We start from the raw sequence: 10,203 nt of genomic DNA, 5'->3' as shown, positions 1-10,203 counted from the left end.
TTCTCTAATACTTTTGTAATATTCTGTTCCCAATCCGTCCAGAACTGGAGCTTTCCTGGCTTTATTTCTGTCCTCTTAATAGGTTGTTCTGATAATTCTTAATATAAATTACAATTTTGGCATTTTTAAGGAAAGGACTACATAAGAAACATTAAAGCTTCAAGGACACATAACCTACATAAAAAGAACAAAACTAATAGAAAAACCAATCTACAAAACTCTTGCTGCATGCTGATTTTTATCTCGATTTACTCACTTTAAATCATAGAATCATTGAATCCCAGAGTTGGAAGAGACCTCATGGGCCATCCACTCAAATCCCCTGCCAAGAAGCAGGAAATCGCATTCAAAGCACCCTCGACAGATGGTCATCCAGCCTCTGCCTCAAAGCCTCCAAAGAAGGAGCCTCCACCACAGTCCGAGGGAGAGAGTTCCACTGCCGAACAGCCCTTCTCACCGTGAGGAAGTTCTTCCTGATGTTCAGGTGGAATCTCCTTTCCTGTAGTTTGAAGCCATTGTTCCATTGCGTCCTAGTCTCCAGGGCAGCAGAAAACAAGCTTGCTCCCTCCTCCCTATGACTTCACGTATTTGTACATGGCTATCATGTCTCCTCTCAGCCTTCTCTTCTGCAGGCTAAACATGCCCAGGTCTTTAAGCCGCTCCCCATGGGGCTTGTTCTCCAGACCCTTGATCATTTTAGTTGCCCTCCTCTGGACACATTCCAGCTTGTCAACGTCTCCTTTCAATTGCAGTGCCCAGAATTAGACACAGTGTGATTCCAGGTAAAGTGGTCTGACCAAGGCAGAATAGAGGGGGAGCATGACTTCCCTGGATCTAGACACTCTGCCCCTATTTATGCAGGCCAAAATCCCATAAGGAGGAGGGAGCAAGCTTATTGTCTGCTGCTCTGCAAACTAGGATGCAGAATAATGGCTTCAAAATACAGGAAAGGGGATTCCACCTGAACATAAGGAAGAAGTTCCTCATTGTGAAAGCAGTTCAGCTGTGGAACCTTCTTTGGAGGCTTTTAAGCAGAGGCTGGATGGCCATCTGTCCGGGGTGCTTTGAATGCAATTTCCTGCTTCTTGGCAGGGGGTTGGACTAGATGGCCCATGAGGTCTCTTCCAACTCTATGGTTATATGATTTCTTCCCCTTCCACTTCCTGTTCATGTCCCTTTTGAGTCATAGTCGTTAGAAGTTCTTTGGACAACCATTCTGCTTCTTTGCACTTGTCCTATTTATGTGGCTTCTCTCCTGTGTGAATCTTTTGATGGGTGTGTAGATTTCCACTCTGACTGAAGCTCTTTCCACATTCCATGCATTTATGTGGCTTCTCTCCTGTGTGAGTCCTTTGATGGGTGCGTAGATTTCCACTCTCACTGAAGCTCTTTCCACATTCCATGCATTTATGTGGCTTCTCTCCTGTGTGCATCCTTTGATGGGTGCGTAGATTTCCACTCTGACTGAAGCTCTTTCCACATTCCATGCATGTATGTGGCTTCTCTCCTGTGTGCATCCTTTGATGGATACGCAGATCTCCACTCTGACTGAAGCTCTTTCCACATTCCATGCATGTATGCGGCTTCTCCCCTGTGTGAGTCCTTTGATGGGTGCGTAGATCTCCACTCTGACTGAAGCTCTTTCCACATTCCATGCATGTATGTGGCTTCTCTCCTGTGTGCATCCTTTGATGGATACGCAGATGTCCACTCTCACTGAAGCTCTTTCCACATTCCATGCATTTATGTGGCTTCTCCCCTGTGTGAGTCCTTTGATGGATACGCAGATGTCCACTCACACTGAAGTTCTTTCCACATTCCATGCATGTATGTGGCTTCTCCCCTGTGTGAGTCCTTTGATGGATACGCAGATGTCCACTCTCACTGAATCTCTTTCCACATTCCATGCATGTATGTGGCTTCTCTCCTGTGTGCATCCTTTGATGGGTGCGTAGATTTCCACTCTTACTGAATCTCTTTCCACATTCCATGCATGTATGTGGCTTCTCTCCTGTGTGCATCCTTTGATGGATACGCAGATGTCCACTCTCACTGAATCTCTTTCCACATTCCACACATTTATATGGCTTCTCCCCTTTGTGAGTCCTTTGATGGGTGCGTAGATCTCCACTCCGACTGAAGCTCTTTCCACATTCCATGCATGTATGTGGTCTCTCCCCTGTGTGAGTCCTTTGATGGATACGCAGATGTCCACTCTGACTGAAGCTCTTTCCACATTCCATGCATTTATGTGGCTTCTCTCCTGTGTGCATCCTTTGATGGATACGCAGATCTCCACTCCGACTGAAGCTCTTTCCACATTCCATGCATGTATGTGGCTTCTCTCCTGTGTGTATCCTTTGATGGATACGCAGATGTCCACTCTCACTGAAGCTCTTTCCACATTCCATGCATGTATGTGGCTTCTCTCCTGTGTGCATCCTTTGATGGATACGCAGATGTCCACTCTTACTGAAGCTCTTTCCACATTCCATGCATATATGTGGCTTCTCCCCTGTGTGAATCCTTTGATGGGTGCGTAGATTTCCACTCTGACTGAAGCTCTTTCCACATTCCATGCATGTATGTGGCTTCTCCCCTGTGTGAATCCTTTGATGGGTGCGTAGATTTCCACTCTGACTGAAGCTCTTTCCACATTCCATGCATGTATGTGGCGTCTCTCCTGTGTGCATCCTTTGATGGATACGCAGATGTCCACTGTCACTGAAGCTCTTTCCACATTCCACACATTTATATGACTTCTCTCCTGTGTGAGTTCGTTGATGTTTAGCAAGAGAACTTCTTTCAATGAAACATTTCCCACAGTCCTTACAATTATGTCGCTTCTCCCCTGTGTGTGATTTTGACAATGAAGTTTCCATTTTTTAAACATTTATTATTCTAATATTATGCCTGAAGTTCACAGATATGGACTCCTGAATAGGACATTTCCTCTTCCCAGTCTCTGTATTGCTGTAGCCTTATTTTCTCTTTACCAACCCCTCTTTTTACAGCACAGTCCTCCCTTTCCTTACATTTAAAGGTATGTAGCTTGAAATATAATTTCTCCAATTTATTTCTTGTTCTTGTTAATCCTGCGTACTTTCCTTTCAGACGTAAGGCAAACGGCAATGTTTTCTTCATAAGGTTCGTTTAGAGGTTACCTGCGAGATGAATAAGAGGAAAATCTTATTAGGAGCAGAGTACAGAAAGATCTCATTGAACATGAAGAACAATAGCCTAGTGCTGTAGCAATCACAGGGGAAGAGGGGAGAAAGACTGGCCCAACTGGTAAGAGCCCGTTGCCTGCTGAGAAGCACTTTAACACTTGCCCAACAAAGAACAATCCCTGCAAAGGGGATAGCGGCCTAAGATCCTGTGTCTAATCCAACCTTGGTAAAGGAAGGCCTCTAATAATATGGTCAACACGGAAAGGGCCTAACGATGCAAAGCATTTCCTACCTAGATCCCGCTTCTTCACATCTCCACTCAAAACCTGAGTGGCCATCTGTATGGACAGACTATCCCAAGTGATCAGTCTTGGGAGAAAAATACTTCCTCCAACTTGGGGGAGAGATATTTTCCTGATCCTCTCTTTCCCTGCAGCGTGATCCCTGCCCCACGTTTCTAAAGCAAGGCGCCTGGAGACACTGAGAGCACATTAGGCCACAAAGTTCCTTGACATACTGCATTCTTACAAAACCTATACCACAAAGGTATGTAACTTCAGCCAGAGCCAAGGCACTCAGCCTAGCAGCAGTACATGAGAGAAGGCGGTATAGAGGAGACAGATGGATAGACCCCCAGGGTGAGTGGGAATCCTGCTGCCCTCCAGATCCTTCTGCACTCCAACAGCACCCTTGGGTGGGAGACATCATGATTCCTGCCCAGTTCTGCTCAGTTCAGTCCATTTTAGAAAGGACATTGGCAAACTGCAGCGGATTCACAGAAAGGCAACAAGGACAGGAAGACATTACATTGTAAATGGAGGAAAAATAAAGGCAAAAGTTTGCTTTTGCACAGGAAACAATGTTGTGGCTCGAACTAAAATTATGTGCTAAAGATGATGCTTCTGACCGTCATCTGGGTAGTACCAGGTATAGCTTGTGCCACCAGATGACTGCAACTAGGCCGACCACCTGCTCCCTCGATCCGTGTCCCTCCTGGATAGTAAGATCTTGCCTGGAGGGATTACGTGAACCTCTGTTGAATATAATAAATAGCTCCCTTGAGCAAGGAGTTTTTCCAGAGGGTTTAAAAGAGGCGATGGTATCTCCGCTGCTGAAGAGCCCAGACTTGGATCGTTCGGTTCCCGCTAGCTACCGCCCAGTCTCGAATCTTCCGTTTCTGGGCAAGGTGGTTGAGAGGGCAGCAGCGGAACAGTTGCAGCAGTTCCTCAATGACACAGCCGGACTTGTTCCCTTCCAGTCCGGCTTCCGTAGGGGGCACGGGACGGAGACTGTGCTAGTTGCCATCACAGATCAGCTTCGCTGCCAAAGGGATCAAGGCGGATCAGCGCTGCTTGTGTTATTGGATCTCACAGCAGCATTTGATACGGTCGATCACAATCTATTGACCCACTGCCTAGCCATGACGGGGGTTAGGGGGATACCCCTTAAATGGGTGTCCTCCTTCCTCCAGAATCAGGGACAGCGGGTGGTGAGGGGAGGGATGGTTTCCGAGAGGTCTCCGCTAACTTGTGGGGTCCACAGGAAGCTATTCTCTCTCCTCTATTATTTAACATCTATATGCGACCGCTTGCCCGACTGGTGCGGAGCTTTGGGCTCGAGTGCCACCAGTACGCTGATGACAATCAGCTCATTCTGAGGATGGAGGTCCGGCCGGACTCCGTACCCGATAGTTTCCATCAGTGCCTTGAGGCCGTTACTGGATGGTTGCGTGCCAGCAGGTTGAGGGTGAATCCAGCGAAGATGGAGATCCTTTGGCTGGGCCGTCCGGGTGGGGGGGAGATGCAGCTGCCTACCCTGGATGGCGAGACACTGCGTCCGTCATCTTCTGTAAAAAGTCTTGGTGTCTTATTGGACCCTCTGCTCACAATGGAGGCCCAGGTCTCTGCTGTGAGCAGATCTGCGTTTTTCCATCTACGTCAGGCTAGGCGACTGGCTCCCTACCTTTCTAGGAACGACCTGGCTACGGTGATCCAGGCGACGGTCACCTTGAGGCTCGGCTACTGTAACGCCCTCTACATTGGCCTTCCTCTGTCAGTGATCCGGAAACTGAAGCTGGTGCAAAATGCGGCAGCTCGTCTTCTCACCGGGGTGCCGGCGAGGTGGCGTATCACCCCAATTCTACAACAGCTGCACTGGCTACCGATTGAGTACCGGACTACTTTCAAGATACTGGTACTAACCTTTAAGGCCTTACATGGTTTGGGGCCGGCGTACCTGAGGGCCCGCTTATCCCACCACCAACCCCAGATATTACTTCGGTCCAAAGACCAAAATTTGCTTGAAGTCCCTAACATACGGACTTATCATTTGTCTTCTACTAGGCAGAGAGCCTTCTCGATTGTAGCCTTGCTCTTCCGACAAGCATTCAATGGGTGAAAAACTCGGGGCTATGTCTGTTTTTATTGTTGTTTTTATTGTTGTTATTGTTAATTTAAAGCTAAGTGTATTGTTTTAATCTATTTCTGTAAACCGCTCCGAGCCAAATTAACCAGAGAATTTGTTGATCACATTCACAAGGACTGCCAAAGGGGTTCCTAAGACCATCAGAAATATGTGTTTCTGATGGTCTTTGACAACACCTCTGACATCCCCCTCGTGACCTACCCAGGGGTCCCGACCCCCTGGTTGAGAAACATTGATTTACACTGTTACCCTATTGCATATGAAATCTGTTATAATATAAATAATAATAATAAACTTTATTTTTATATCCCGCCCCATCTCCCCAAAGGGACCCGGGGTGGCTTACAACAGGGACAAGCCCGAAAACAACAACACAAGACATTTGACCAAAAACATTCCAACGATTCACAAAATAAATAATAAATACATTAAAATCCAAGCAATAAAATCATAGAATTAAAAACAAACCAGCGGGGACAGGTTTCATAAAGTGCTGTGTCATGGAAATGAGTGATAAAGTGCCGTATGCCCTTAAAACAGAGAGAAGCATTCTAATGCCAGCTGTATTGGGCCTGTTCATTCAAACGCGCTCTGGAACATCCATGTTTTTAATTCCCGGCGGAAAATGGGCAGGGAAGGAGCTAACCTGATCTCCTTAGGGAGAGAGTTCCAGAGCCGGGATGGGGGCCACTGCCGAGAAGGCCCTCTCCCTCCCTCGTCCCCACCAGCCGCATTTGAGACAAAGGCGGGAGCGAGAGGAGTCTTTTTCTCAAATGTGGCTGGTGGGGACGAGGGAGGGAGAGGGCCTTCTCGGCAGTGCCCCCCCCCCCCCCCGGCTCTGGAACTCTCTCCCTAAGGAGATCAGGTTACCGCCTTCCCTGCCCATTTTCCCGCCGGGAATTGAAAACATGGTTGTTCCAGAGCGCATTTGAATGAATAGGCCCAATAGAGCTGTCATCAGAATACTTCTTTATGTTTTAAAAGCATATGGCACTTTATCGCTGTTACTTATTTCCATTAAACAGCACTTTATGAAACCTGTCCCCGCTGGTTTGCTTTTAATTACTCTGATTTTATCTGCTTGGATTTTAATGTATTGTCCATATTTTATTTTGTGTATCGTTGGAATGTTTTAAGTTTCTGTCAAATATGTTGTGTTGTTGTTTTGGGCTTGTTCCTGTTGTGGTCCCTTTGGGGAGATGGGGCGGGATATAAAAATAAAGTTGTTTATTATTATTATTATTATAGGTGGAACAAGAGAAGCCTCCAATTTAGTTGGGAGATACCACAGAAGAGATCTGGGGCCAGAAGAAGAGGCCAAACCAAATCTCTTCAAAAAGAGCTGGAATATACAAGGAGACACAGGTTGTTCAGACCTCTGAAGCAAATGCTGAATGCCGCACAGGAAACAAAGGCCAAGAAAGAGACCACAATGCCTTTAAACAAGAATGAGCGAGATTATATTCTTGAATGGTGAAAGCAGGACGTAGTGAAAGCAGATATTAAAGAAAGGAGAAGTCCAAAAAACTATGAGTAGTTGGAACTAAAAACGCTGATCGGAAGATAAAAAAAGAAAAAATGGGCTGAACAAGAGATCAAGAAGAATGAGATTTTAAAATGTGGTGCTTTAACAGATGATTGTTTTATATCTGTTTTAAATAGTATGGACAAACCCCTCATGTAAGAGACATTAGTTCATAGAAAGGCTGTGTAGCGGGAAAGGGGGGTGAAGGATAATGGTATCTATTAATTCGTGTACGTATAACTAACTTACTAACAAACAGATTTGACTAATAATCTTCTAAAATTCATTTGGTAATAAATACAACGATACCACAGTTTTCTTTAAAAAGGAGCAAGTTGCCAGGAACAATCAAGAAGAACTTAAGAAATGCCATTTCCTAATGGATTCCATCACAAAAACATGGGGAAAGTTTCTCAAACCCAAAAACTTGGTTTCTGCGGGAGGGACATCCTGCTGTAGCACATTTTGCTCTGGTTTTTCAATAAATTCCTCATCACCAGGTCTCAACCAATTCAATTCTCACTCCTTTGTGGCAGCCACAAAACCAAGTTTTCGGAGTAGAGCAACTCCTTTCCAAGTAAGGAATGCACAATAAAACAGGAAACGATACTTTCAAACCAGGAGCAGAACATTTTTCAAATTTTGTTATATTGTCATTTACCTTGTGTCACTTGTTACATCGTATCATATTTTAACGTGTTAATTGGAATTGGAATGTGTTCAGTCTATTTCAATTTTAAATAGCCACAGCTCACCTGCCCACCAAGCAGGACGAAAGCAGAAATGTGAGTAGATAAATAGGTACTGCTTTCAGTGGGGAGGTAATAAAGATGCCCTTAAGGACACTGATCGGGAAGAAGCTCCTCAACATGGAAGATGAAGTGACAGCCCCCCCCCCTCCCCCATGTCCAGTGTTGAGCACAGCCTCCAAGATGCCGAAAATAAGATGGGAAAAGTTGTTTTTACCTGTGTCTGCGTTGTCTGTCCTTGTTAATTGTAGAATCAGGCACTGAATGTTTGCCGTATGCGTGTTCTGTAAGCCGCTCTGAGTCCCCTTCGGGGCGAGAAGGGCGGGGTATAAATAGTGAAAAGAAAAGACAAGCAATTGAACCAAGATCAAATACAAGAAGATGACCGAAGAAGAAAGGCAGGACTACTAGATTTAAAAATAATGGACAATAATATAGAAGACAGATCAACTTTTGGGGGGATTCTTTTTAGTAGTTTAAGCAATGGATGTCAAGATAAGAGAGATTAAAAACTGGGAGTAATGCAGTAACACGTGGAGTATTTGAGAAAGTACGAAGCAGTGATCCAAGGCGGATTTATCCTTACGGACTCGTTTGCTCAGGGCTGATGGTTTTGTTCTGGTCCAGCCTGGTCTGCAACTTTATTAATAGGAATTTTGCACAAAGCTTTCCAATTACCGATAGAAGGCTAATTGGCCAGTAATTGGAAGGATCGGGAGGGTCACCTTTTTTGTAGATTGGAACTATAATGGCAAATTGCCAGTGGTTTGGTAGGATGCCCGTGTTGTTAATGATGGTGAAGACTGCCACCAAGAAGAGAGTCCACCACTCAGGATCCGATGTCAAAATCTCCGGGATAATTAACTCCGATCCAAGTACTTTTCCATTTTTTAGACCAACGATCAGGTCTGCTCCTTCACTACTGAAACAGGGGGCCAGTCGGTCAATTCAGGAGAATCTATCGCTTTTTTTTCGTGTCAGGAGCAACCCGAGTTGCTTCCGGAGTGAGAGAATTGGCCGTCTGCAAGGACGTTGCCCAGGGGACGTTGCCTGGATGTTCTGCTGTTTTACCATCCTTGTGGGAGGGAAGCTTCTCTCATCTCCCCGCATGGAGCTGGAGCTGAGAGAGGGAGCTCACCCGCGCTCTCCCCGGGTGGGATTCGAACCTGGCAGCCTTCAGGTCAGCAGCCCAACCTTCAAGCCACGAGGCTTTTATCCCCTAGGCCACTGGAGGCTCCAAAATCTACCCCTGAGCTCTGGGTTTCTAACTCATCCGCCCGAAAGAGGTTGGAAAAAATGACTATATCCGTTTGAGGGAGAGACTTATTTATTTATTTATTTACTTACTACATTTATATGCCGCTCTTCTCACCCCGAAGGGGACTCAGAGCGGCTTACAATTCAAATGTACATACAATATATTATTAGCATAGCACAATATAAGCCATTAAATTACTATATTGTACTATATAATTTCATGGTAATATTATTAGTAATATTACATTTAATATATAATATATAATTAATATTATATTATTAATTAGTATAATATTGTATTGCATTATAATATTATTATCAATATTACAAGTACGTACAATATATTGTATATTTATAAATTATTGTATATTATATATATATATGTATATAAAATTAGCACAGCATGTTGCTATGGCACAGGAGACAAGATGGAACTGCCTCCCTGGCTCTTCCCGTTGCTCTAAATTTACATCATTATCCAACATTCTGGATTATCCAACGCATTTTTGTCGTCAATGTTTTCAATACATCGTGATAAATTCGTAAATACAGTAATTACTACATAGCAGTACTGCATATTGAACTACTTTTTCTGTCAAATTTGTTGTCTAACATGATGTTTTGGTGCTTCATTTGTAAAATCATAACCTCATTTGATGTTTAATAGGCTTTTCCTTAGTGCCTCCTTATTATCCAGCATATTCGCTTATCCAACATTCTGCCGGCCCGTTTCTGTTGGATAAGTGAGACTCTGCTGTATATCCGTTTGAGGGAGAGATGTATTGACATCATTGAGGGCGGCTGACAACAAGGGCACCATCTGACGCCTTGAATGCCTATAAAAACAAAGCCACATTGAATTGAAGACTGAGGGTGAAGGTTGGGCTTGAACTGCTCTGTCCATTGGCCAAGAACCAAAACTGCTCGTGGTTGTTTGTTGGGATATTTATACCCCGCTTGATCTCCCCAAAAGGGACTCAAAGCAGCTTGGCATGAAAGCCTCAGGATACCATTGAAAATGCGTAACAAGACAAACATGAAAACAGCCTTCTTCAGGGGCAGCCCCACCAAGAGCGCG

The 10,203-nt window shown here is 44.8% G+C and overlaps 1 protein-coding gene and 1 long non-coding RNA gene across 2 annotated transcripts; one reads left to right on the top strand and one right to left on the bottom strand.

The window, feature by feature from the left end:
• Positions 1-415: 415 nt before the first annotated feature.
• LOC134296920 (zinc finger protein 420-like) lies at positions 416-3,028 on the bottom strand. Its single transcript, XM_062973086.1, has one exon. It carries the CDS (start codon positions 2,880-2,882, stop codon positions 1,236-1,238), a length of 1,647 nt encoding a protein of 548 aa, XP_062829156.1. The 5' UTR covers positions 2,883-3,028; the 3' UTR covers positions 416-1,235.
• Positions 3,029-3,047: 19 nt separating this feature from the next.
• LOC134296977 (uncharacterized) lies at positions 3,048-7,630 on the top strand. The gene is made up of 2 exons (XR_010003740.1): positions 3,048-3,291; positions 6,843-7,630. It is a non-coding gene; the product is annotated as an uncharacterized LOC134296977 (long non-coding RNA).
• The last annotated feature ends 2,573 nt before the right edge of the window (positions 7,631-10,203 follow it).

Source organism: Anolis carolinensis, chromosome 2 (assembly GCF_035594765.1).
Source record: "Anolis carolinensis isolate JA03-04 chromosome 2, rAnoCar3.1.pri, whole genome shotgun sequence".
In the NCBI taxonomy this organism is placed as follows: Eukaryota; Metazoa; Chordata; class Lepidosauria; order Squamata; family Dactyloidae; genus Anolis; species Anolis carolinensis.
The sequence above is the reverse complement of the archived record's forward strand: the minus strand, read 5'-3'. Positions and strand labels throughout refer to the sequence as shown.

Excerpts from the sequence above, each read along its gene's own strand:
- LOC134296920 (XM_062973086.1), bottom strand. The coding sequence starts at position 2,882 with ATGGAAACTTCATTGTCAAAATCACACACAGGGGAGAAGCGACATAAT.